This window comes from Mus pahari, chromosome 21 (assembly GCF_900095145.1).
Source record: "Mus pahari chromosome 21, PAHARI_EIJ_v1.1, whole genome shotgun sequence".
Classification (NCBI taxonomy): Eukaryota; Metazoa; Chordata; class Mammalia; order Rodentia; family Muridae; genus Mus; species Mus pahari.
In genome coordinates, this window is record NC_034610.1 from 16,555,658 (window position 1) to 16,566,993 (window position 11,336).

Consider the following 11,336-nt stretch of genomic DNA (forward strand, 5'->3'; position numbering starts at 1 on the left):
GTGGAGGAAGTGTGTTGAGTGAAGCTGGGGTTAGAGGAGTGGCCTGATAGCTGGGACTGTTCTTTAGTGAGCTTAGGTAAGTTGACTGAGGAGCCAAACCCAAAAGTGGCAAGGACGTCCTCCTTGAGGAACTCGCTGGCATGCACCTTGGAGAATCGTGTGATGCAGATCTGGGGTCAGAGGACAAGACAAGGGTTTCGAGGGGAAGCGAAAACTACCCTGAGCCTCAGGTGCTGCGCGGGGCATCCTGGGAGAGTCAGCAGACAGCAGCCCAACGGGTGGAACCACAGCCCAGTGGGGGAGGGCTGTAACCTCCCAGGTTAGAGGAGCACAGGGGCTGGGAAAGGGCAGGAATCGGACAGGGGTGACTCATAAAGATGACAGCTCTCAAAATTCTGCTCTGCATGTCTTGCCCTTGTCCATAGATTTTAGACCATACTAAGTTGATGGATGCTGATTTTTTTTTCCATTTATTCTCTTATCAAAATTTTCTTACTGAAGTACTCTAGTAGAGTATTTGAATTTATCTGTTAGTATTTGCAAACGTGTTTAGTTTCATTGTTGTTTTTGTTTTGTTCTTGTTATTTTGCAATGATAGAAAGGACAACGCTCCTGAAATTTACATTAGTCCATGCTAACTTCTTTGTATACCTGGGGACTTGGCACCTACGGAGAGGTTTTAACTATTGGTAATGAAAGTGACTGTAAGGAGTTTTTGAGAGCAAGGGCATCTTTGCAGTTAGGAGCAAAAGCAATACAACAAAATCACACCACTCAACAAACATCGTGCAAGAGCTGTATTGCAGATAAACAGAATGGCAGCTACTCTGAAAGGGAAGAGAGATGGGAGGCTAGGCAGAGGGATGGGTGCTTATAGTGTCTTTGGAGCATGTGAAATGAAGTACTGGAAAAGAACAGTGGGACCTGAACTATTGCTTGGCCATTAAAGCTGGAACATTGTACTCTGTTAACTCTGAGTAATGGAGGGATTTCCAGGTTTTAAGGCCCTGGAGGCAATGGAATGACTAGCCTCCCCTCCCACCCTATCATCACCCCCAGGTTTCTCTTAGGGCCATAACTGCCATTTCCAATTTCCAGCCCCTTGGGTCAGAACGTGGCCAAGCCGCTGCCTGAGAGAGAGAGAGAGAGAGAGAGAGAGAGAGAGAGAGAGAGNAGAGAGAGAGAGAGAGAGAGAGAGAGAGAGAGAGAGAGAAAGTCCATGGTCAAGCTTCCATCATTTTCAGTTCATAAGTTCAGAACTTTATTAGTGTATAATATTCTCATTTCAATCATTCAGTTTCCTTTCTACCCATATGTTTTCAAGAAGCAGTGATTGGAAGTGAGGTTCAAGTTAGACTAACTGAAAATGTTTTCTAGATATTTTTCAATATTCTGACACTGAATGGCATTTGGGGGATCATTGTACAGTCTTCAGTTTTGTTTCTCCTTATTGACTGAGTACAGTACTGTGCTAGGAATCCAAGTGCAGGCTCACTGATCATCCAGACAAGCTCACCTGTGGAACAGAAGCCAGGCCTGGAAGGTGGAGAGGGAGGAGACAGTAACTAAGGATCCAGGTATGTTGAAGGATTGGTGAAGTGAGGGCAAGGGGTTCAGGTAAATGTAGAAGTGGGACATGAAGTCAGTTTTGCCACATTCAGTTTCACTAGAAGTAATTCTGGAGACTTCCACTGAGAAAAATCTCCTCAGGATTATCCTATTGTAGAGATGAAAAGACTTTCTACAGAAGAATTGATACTAGGAGGCAATAAACTTTTACTTGACTGTACATGTGAGTGATGCTGTTCTTATTCCATATACATCACACATCAGGTCTTCAGAAATGGTTTTCATTTCAGCAATTTTAATGTATTATAAAATGATTAAAATTAATCTCTAGATGTAATGTTTAATAATTTTTGGAGCAAGAACAACAGGCACAGCTAACTGTTGAGCTATCTCTCTACCCCATTTTAAATGTTATTTATGTGAGTATAAATAATAGAAAATGGTATTAAACCATTCTAATCATTTTGATGTAGATGATACAAAATCTTCACTTTACATAGGCATTTATTTTTAATAATTTTCTTTTAGTTATTGTTATATGTTTGTGTGAATTTCTAAACATAAAAATACAGTCTACTCAGTCTGTATGTTTTCAGGGATGTATTTGATAGCCACATGGTGGACTATCTCTAGGGAAAACTGTTTCTCCAGTTCTCAGAATTCTTTAGTGTTTGACTAGAATGGAAGTCTAGTGATTTTTCTCCCTGCCATATTAACATGTTTCTTGGTGTTTCCTTGTTCAGCTCATGTTTAGACAATCATGTTTGTAGGATTTCAGGCATGTAGCTTTTCTGACATTTCTAAGAGACACAATCTCAGAGCAAACAGCCTGTCCCTCTTGCTGTTAAAATATCCTCTTCTGCTGCCATCCCTTCTCAGTGATTTAGATACTGGACTTGTGTTGTTTACGTGTAAGCTGTGGCTGAGCATCACAACTCTGCATTTTGACTGATTGTGATTTTCTGTTTAATCTCCATGTGTTCCAAAAAGACCTTTCCTTGATAAAAGATGAGGAGAGCATTTATATATGCAAATTATGATAAATATATAGAGTGCTGTTTGGGATTATGCTGGTTTAGTAAATTATTGGTTGTAGCTTTCCTCCAAGGTCTATGACTTGGTAAGCTCCAGGAAAACTGTCTAGGTTTCCAGTACTAGGTGTGATTTCCCACTTGTTGAGGTCTTAGGTCCAATTTGAAGCTGTCAGTTACTGCCAAGGTATGTGTGCCACTCTTGCATCCTTGGGTTATAATACAGTGCAGATCATTGTTGTGGTTCATAGGTGTCATTGCTGGGTAGGACTGTTGGTTAGCTCTCTCCTTTGGAAGCTTGCATATTGCCTTCTAGTACCATGAGAGCTAGTCCCCAGGGAGGACCATTTAATGTCAGATCTAACTTGAGACCTGGATTCTGTATCTGAATCTGATAGCATCTTTAACAATAGGGCCTCACTATCTCCTTCTGGGAGAGAACCAAGGACAAAATCAATAGCCTATGTTTTAGAAATCTCTTGTACAACTTTGACCAACAATCTAAAAGGAGCCATCTCATGCTTGGTATTGGTAGTTTTATTTTTAAAAATCTATGGCTCTTATAGTGACCATTATCAACCCAGATGGGAAGCTTTCATTTATATACTAAATGTATGTGTATATACAGACATGTATTGTATGCATTTTTAATAGTTGAATTATATGATTCCTTCTTACTTTTCAGACATCCTTATTTTACCATATTTTTTGTGTTTATTTGTTTCTTAAATCCCTATTCCTGTTTTTCCATTTTACCCTTAAGATCACTTTTCCATATTATCACCTGTCTATTGCTCCCCCACATTCCACCATGATCTGCTTTTACATTTCTGGTTATTGCAGTTACTCCAGGTTGAGAACTCATATCTGAAGGGTTGGAGCTAGGAACTTTCTGTGAGTCAGAACATACAATGCCTTTCTAGGTCTGTCTTAGCTCACTCAGTATAATCATTTCTAGGTCCATCTATTTATCTGAGAATCTGAGTTCAGTTTTCATAACAGCTATGTAATATTGCATAGTGTATATGTACCACATTTTCACTATCCATTTGTCAGTTGAAGCATATTTAGGTTGTTTCTATTTGTAGCTATTGTGACTATAGCAGCAGTGAACATGAGAGAGCACATATCTGTAGAATAGAATGTGTAGTTCTTTGAGCATATACCAAGGAGTCGACCAGCTGGGTCATGCGCTAGATTTATTTAACTGGAGGATTTGTTTATTTAATTGAGGATCCTCCATGATGATTTCCAGAGGGGTTAGATTTTGATGCTCATAGGGTTTTTTTATGCTCTTCCTAGGTGGATTATTGGTAGAATTCTTCCTTCTCTGAGAGAATTAGTAGTTTGCTTTCTTTTTTTATGAGTGGCTATTTTGATTTACCTTGTGGATAGTTCCTCGTATTCTTCTGTATATACTTTACCTGTAACTTTCTATGTCCTGTGCTACTATGTTCTATGTACTGTGAAATCCAATTGTGTTAATTTCTTACTATCTTCAAATATACGTATGTCTCCATTAATTTTGAGAGAGTATTTTCTGCATGCAGTATATGGTTGATAATGGTTTTCTCTCCACACTTTAAATGTCTTTCCATGCTCTCCTGGCTTTGGGATCACTGACCAGATACCAGGTAGTATTCTGTTGCTTGGGTCTCTTCATGTGGTGTGACGTTGTTCTTTATCCACATTCTGTATTAATTGTACTTTTCCTGTTTGACTCCTCCATATTAAAGGTCCACTTGCCAGCTATTCATTATTCTTCAAAGAGAAAATCAAAGAAGAGAAACAGCAAGAAATGGCTGATTCTTCATTCAACGTGTCCCAGGTCAGTGTTCATGTGCACTCTTTTTCTAAAAGTGTTATAGTTTGAGACATTGCAAGCCTTTAATTTTCTGCTTTTGGTAATTTTTTAACTTTATCATAAAAATATATTGGAAACAAACAAACAAAAGCACACACTGAAATTAACTAACCCAAAGACTATACAACTCAGTGCACTTTTATGCAGTTATAGTAGTCATCGGGAAAGAAGCTCTGGAGCCTTGGATGTGATTTTATGTTTTCAATATCAAATATATATTTATGAACTGACCCACCAGTAAAACATGTGACAGAATTAGAACTAGAAAAGCAATTATCTTTAGATTCTTTTTCATAGCTGGTGGTCATTACTTGCATTCAGTGGTACCTCAATCCCTAATATTTAAACTTCTTGTGTTTTCTTTTCTGCATGTTCTGCTGTGCTCCCATGTACATTGTTTTTATGTAGATATGTTATTGGCTAGATTCTGCATATGACCTCACTTAATAGTACACATACTTAAGTCCAACCATTTTCCTGCTAATTTTGATTGTATTTTTCTCTTTAGTAGAATAGTATTTCATTTTATATGTATCCATTTTCATTATCCATTTGTCTGTGGACTAACAATTAGATTGACTCTAATTCTTTCCTATGGTGGATAAGGCACCAATATGCATGGGGTATAAATATCTTTAGAGTCGGGTGTGGACTTTGCTAGATATATCCATAGAATTGAAATAGCTAGTAATAATATGATTCCATCTCTAAATATTTGAATAATCTCCAAACGGATTTTAACAATGGGTGAACTGATTTTCAAACATCAACACACATACACAACATCCAAAGAGTGAATAAGGGTATCTTTTTCTCCACATTCTCTCTATCATTTGTTCTCATATTGATTAACAGCCATTCTGCCTGGGGTGAGGCACTAATTAAAGTGGTTTTGCTTTGCATTTCTATGATAGCATTTTAGGGATTGTATACACATTTTTCAGTATTTATTGACCATTTGTGTTTTTCTCTGTTCAAAATGTCTGATTTCAGTTCATTTGCCCATTTGTTGATTGGCAGTTTTATTTTTATTTATTTATTTTTTTGACAGGCAAGTATGTAATGCTATATTGTTTTCATAAGTGATTCCTGCTTACACCGAGTGAATTGTACATAGCTTCCCAACAGTACTTGAACAAGAAGTCTACAAGAAACAGCTTCATACCTCCAACAGTTTCATGTGTGCCTTGTGCCCATGGGCTGACAAGTTTCAGTGTCCACTGTGGTGTTCTTAGATTGGCAGTTTTATTTCCTTGGTTTCTGTAACTGTTAGTGAATTCTAGATATTAGCCACAATCCAGAGTGTTACTGATACAGATTCTCTCCCATTCTGTTGGTGTCTGTGTGCCCTGCTGATAATTCCCTTTGATGGAGAGAAACTTTATATTCATATTGTCCCACCTGTTGATACTTGGGTTAAATCCTGTGCTGTTGATGTTCTTTCTATTCAATAAGTCCTTGCCCATCCCAGTATCACCAGGCTTGTGCGGATTTTTTTTTATCTGCTTGATGGTGTCTCAAACATTTTAAAATTAATTCCATAGATTACTTGATTTTTTTATGTTAATGTTAAATAGCTAGTATGTAGTATTGATACACTCCTCTTTACAGTAGGGTAAAAAAGCCAAAACTGTTCCACAATGAAGTCAATCATATATTCTTCCTTCCATATCTACCCCTTAACTCCATAATGTTGTACATTGGACATCCCAACCGAGCATTGTAGAATAGAATCATGCAAGGCCCCAGAACAGAATGGATTGATTAGTGTCAGTATTCTAGGGTGATCTTGAGGTACAGCATTTCAAAGCACATTTCCATGTCATGAATTTACCGTCTTAGACATGTGCACTGTGATGTAATGAGACAGAAACACAGCAGTATAACAGATACATAAACATGTCCAGACCAGAAATGTATGTCTTGTTTCATGGATATGCTGTGAGACTGTTGTTTAACCCTGTTTTCACAGAGTTAGAACATATATTATGGAGTGTAGCTATGTTAGAAATCATCTATCTGAGTAACTATCTCTGGTCATCTACATCCAAAATTTATTTAAGTCCCCATCAATTCAGGAAACCACTCTCCCATATATCACATATTTAAAGTATATTTTTTGTTGTTTTGTTTTAGGGTCTGTTGACATTTCGGGATGTGACTGTGGACTTCTCCCAGGAGGAGTGGGAATGCCTGGACTCTGCTCAGAGGGCTCTGTACATTGAAGTGATGTTGGAGAATTACAGCAACCTGGTGTCCATTGGTGAGAAGTTTTGCTTAGAGAACTCCCAACTGATACTTTGTATGTCATTCATTATAGATCATAAACTCTCTGTTAAGCTGTCTTGGAAACAATCGGAGACTACGGAATGGGTGCTAGGAGGAAAAAAACTTTTATCATGGCGTTTGTTTTTTTCTTTCCAGTCTTCATTTTAGTGGACTCATGCCCCTTTCAGTTTGGTTTCAGCATGTATTCAGAAATTCAGTAACATATAGTATTTGTACCATATCTTTTTTCCCTTTTATTGAAAACAGATTCTTATACAGTATATCCTGATTAGAGTTTTCCCTCCCTCTACTACTTACTGTTTCCCTATGCTCCCCTCCCCTCAATATCCACTCACTTTCTGTCTCTCATTAGAAAAGAACACGGTTTTAAAAGATAATAACAAGGCTAACAAAATAACATATAATAATGTAAAGCAAAATCCATTATATTGAAGTAAGAAAAAAATAACCCAACAGAAGTAAAGGATTCCTAAGAACGAGCAAGGGAATCAGAGAATCATTCATTCTCACACTCAGAAGTCATATAATACTAAGCTGAAAGCTACAGTTTATATGCAGAGGACCAGGTGCAGACCCATGTAGGCCCTGTGCCCTCTACTTCAGTCCCTGTGAGTTCATTTGCTCTTGCCTAGTTCATTCAGAGAGTCTTGTCCTGGTCTTGTCCTCCATCTCACCTGGCTCTTAGACTTTCTGCCTCGTCTTCATGGTTCCTTGAACTCTGGGGGTAGGGATTTAATGGAGCCCTCCATGTAGACTTTCTCTCTTTCTGATGTCTGACTTTGGGCCTCTGCATCTGTTCCCATCTGCATCTCATGATGACTGAATAAGGCACTGATCTATGTGTACAGCAGAATAGAATTAGGAGTCATTTTGTTCATACTTCTATATTTCGTTTTATACAAGTAGTACTTGGTTTCTGGGCTGTCTAGGCTCTGGTTCTTGGTTATGCAAGCACTTTGGATATGACTTTCATCTTTTGGAATGAGCCTTAAGTCGAATCAGATATTGGTTGGCTATTCCCACAGTTTCTGTTCCACCATTGCTGTGCATATCTTGTGGGCAGGACAGATTGTAGGTCACAGATTTTGTAGATGGTTGCAGCCAGATCTTAAAACTCCATATCATTATGGCATTTGAAATACTTTTTTTTTTTTTGAGACAGGGTTTCTCTGTATAGCCCTGGCTGTCCTGGAACTCACTTTGTAGACCCGGCTGGCCTTTAAAATACTTTTAATTGTGAGAAAAACTCAACATGTTCAAAAAGAAAATTTTCTCTAATTGTACTGACGATCTGATTGGACATAGCATTTGGAAAATCATTCTTAGATTGCTCTATTTTTTTTTCTTCTCTTCATACACTGAACACAGTACTGTGTTAGATGTCTGTGTTCTTTCTAAGAATTCTTGCGTGGGTCCTGGGCTACCTCACAGAACACATGGATTATTATATTCAAGGTAAATCTGGCCACCTGTCTGGAGCAAATGTGAGTGCCCTGATATGTGGAGAAGATATGGTAGGCATTATCAGGGTGGACAAAAGAATGAGCGGGACAACAGTGATGGCTTCAAGTGAAAGAGAAAGAAAGAGCTGAAAATGTTTTTCTATATGCAGTTCCAAATAGAAAGAATTCCTGATCATTTAATTTACAGTGCATCCTGCCTGTTGTAATTGTTAGAAGACATTGTGCCTTAGTTCACCTGAATTGTGGTGACTTAATACTGGTATAAAATGCAATTTTATTTAGTGATGCTGACATCAGATTAGGATAATTTTACAAATTATAAGCCTAACGTGAGTCCATGAAGTAGCATTGTTCTGTAATTGCCTTCCTTATATGTAGGTATTCATTCATATTACATCCTTCATTTTCTTCTCAGTGGAGGATTCACAGACACATTTCTGGAAGATGATCTCAGGAGTCAGTGTAGAAAGTTGACTTAAAAACAACTATAAAAGGAAAGCTAAGAAACATAGCAGTGGATGTTCCAGGATGGGATAGATACCCAGTAGTGGTCCTCTCCTCTCTCAGAGCTGAAGGGGAAGGGAAACAGAGGAGGGGGGACTCTGGGAGAGAGAGTTGGGGTAGACATCGCAATTAGGGTGTAAAGTAAGTAAATAAATAAACACCAATCAAATTAACAGCTAGAGGACAGAGAGAGACAGACAGACAGACAGCAGTGTGTAGAACTCAAACAATGCAGGAAAGAAATGTGCAATAGCTGCTCATTGTAGCCTTCACTCATCATCTAGAGCCCCTGCTTATATGGCATATTTCATCAATTACTTTTGAAGAATCAATCTCTCTCTCCCTCTCCCTCCTCCTCCCCTCCCCCTTGTTACAACAAATTGGGTTTCCTGAAAAGGAATCTTTATTTATTGTACATTAGTTTACACAAGTGTTGTGAACCTGAATTGCATTAACTTCTTCTTCACTTTCTGAGAAAAAAATATTTAAAAATAGACAAATATATTATATATATAGTCTGTCAGTGAGCCCCATCCCAAAGCTACCTACTGATTTCTCAATTATTTGTTTTATCTGCCTTGAAGACTATTACTCTGTTTTTCTGAGAATTTATATAATTAGAGTAAAAGAAATATGTCAATTTCCTTGAGGTCTGTGCTAAGTACTTCTCCTAATAGAGAACATAGGAAAACATTCTCAAATGTTTAAATTTGGAACAAGCCCTATTAATCTGAATTGTACTCATTTTCAGAGAACTACTGCATATGTGACACTGTGTGTCAACATGTGAAGACTGAAAAGGAGTCTTGTCAGTGTAATGACGAAATACTTGGCGAAATGCTTCATGAGCCCTCCAGCTGTGCACTTTATAATAGAAGTGACACTACAGAAACCTCTTATAACTCCAGATGCTGTGAGGACCAGGATGCCTCTCTTGACTCTTCAAACCCAGACAGACTTAAAAGCAAGTACACTGGAGAACGTTGTGAATCTAAAGACTGTGAGAAATCTTCCAGTTTGTGTTCCAGCATTGTTCAAGGTCAGAGAACAAACCGTGCAAACAAAGAACAGAGACAGGAAAAACATGATGACCACTTCAGCTCTACACACAGTCTCATGCAACAAACAATCTATATTGGAGAGAATCCACACCAGTGTGTGAAATATGGGAAATGTTTCAGTAGTGCCTCAAGCCTCGGTGTAGAGCAGAGAACTGATACTGGAAACAAACCCTACAAGTGCAATATTTGTGACAAATCCTTTACTCAGTGCTCAAGTCTTAAAGCACATCGAAAAACACATCAAAGACTTCGTGCTGGGACAAACCCTTACAAATGCAATGCCTGTGGAAAGTCATTTTCATATTTGTCTACACTGAAAAGCCATCAGAAAAGGCATACTGGAGAGAAGAGGTACAAATGTAAAGAATGTGGCAAATCCTATGCCTACCGTACTGGTTTGAAGAGACATCAGAAAATCCATACTGCAGAGGAATGTTATAGTTGTCAACACTGTGGCAAGGTCTTTCATCAGCTCTCACACTTTAAAAGTCATTTCACACTCCATACTGGAGAGAAGCCTTACAAATGCAATGAGTGTCACAGATCCTTTCCCCACTATGTATTCTTCAGAAGGCATAAGAAAAATCATTCTCTACAGAAATCACACAAATGCAAAGAATGTGGTAAGTCCTTTTTTATATTATCACATCTTAAAACTCATTACAGAATCCATACTGGTGAGAAGCCTTACAAATGTACAAAATGTGACAAATCCTTTACCCAGTACTCACATCTCCGAAGACATCAGAGAATTTATACTGGAAAGAAGCTTTACAGATGTGAGGCATGTGACAAATGTTTTACTCTGTCCTCGAGTCTCGGCAGACATCAGAAAATCCACACTGAAGCAAAAACTTACAGATGCAAGGACTGTGGCATCCTCTTTACCCACTACTCAAGTCTTAGAAGACATCAGAAGGTTCATACTGGAGAAAGACATTATATGTGTAAACAGTGTGGCAAGTCTTTTACTAGGGGCTCAACTCTTAGAGTACATCAGAGAATTCATACTGGAGAAAAACCTTACAAATGTAGTGAATGTGACAAATCCTTTACCCAGGCCTCACAACTTAGAACACATCAGAGAGTTCATACTGGAGAGAAACCTTATGTATGTAAGGTTTGTGGCAAATCACTTACTACATGTGCAATTCTTAGNGCACATCAGAAAATTCATACTGGAGAGAAACCTTACAAGTGTATGGAATGTGGCAGATCCTATATCCAATACTCACATCTTAAAAGACATCAGAAAGTTCATACTAGAGAGAAACATAAAATTGTAAATAATGTGACATAGCATTCATCCAGTATTCTCCCTGTGTTCAAATCCTAACATTATACATAATAGAAATATATGCACGAGAAACAAGGGAAAGCCTTTAATAAAGTTTTAAATCTTAGAATTTATCAGAATGGTTGTCAAAATAAAAAAATTCCAAATGTAATTATGTAAAACCCTTTTTGTTTTTTGTTTTTTTTATCTTTTGTGTGTGTGGGTGCTTATATGCGTGCACTTTGCTGCTTATATATCTGTGCACTACATGTATGCCTG

The 11,336-nt window shown here is 38.1% G+C and overlaps 1 protein-coding gene across 2 annotated transcripts; it reads left to right on the forward strand.

The window, feature by feature from the left end:
- On the forward strand, nucleotides 1-11,336 carry LOC110338207 (zinc finger protein 54). Of its 2 annotated transcripts, XM_029533032.1 has the most exons (5): nucleotides 1-76; nucleotides 1,476-1,577; nucleotides 4,337-4,428; nucleotides 6,601-6,727; nucleotides 9,472-11,336. In XM_029533032.1, exons 3-5 carry the CDS (start codon nucleotides 4,399-4,401, stop codon nucleotides 11,079-11,081), a joined length of 1,767 nt encoding a protein of 588 aa, XP_029388892.1. In that variant the 5' UTR covers nucleotides 1-76; nucleotides 1,476-1,577; nucleotides 4,337-4,398; the 3' UTR covers nucleotides 11,082-11,336. The 2 variants fall into 2 exon arrangements, with proteins under 2 accessions (XP_029388892.1, XP_021077138.1); XM_021221479.2 differs by lacking the exons at nucleotides 1-76; nucleotides 1,476-1,577 and adding an exon at nucleotides 4,220-4,234.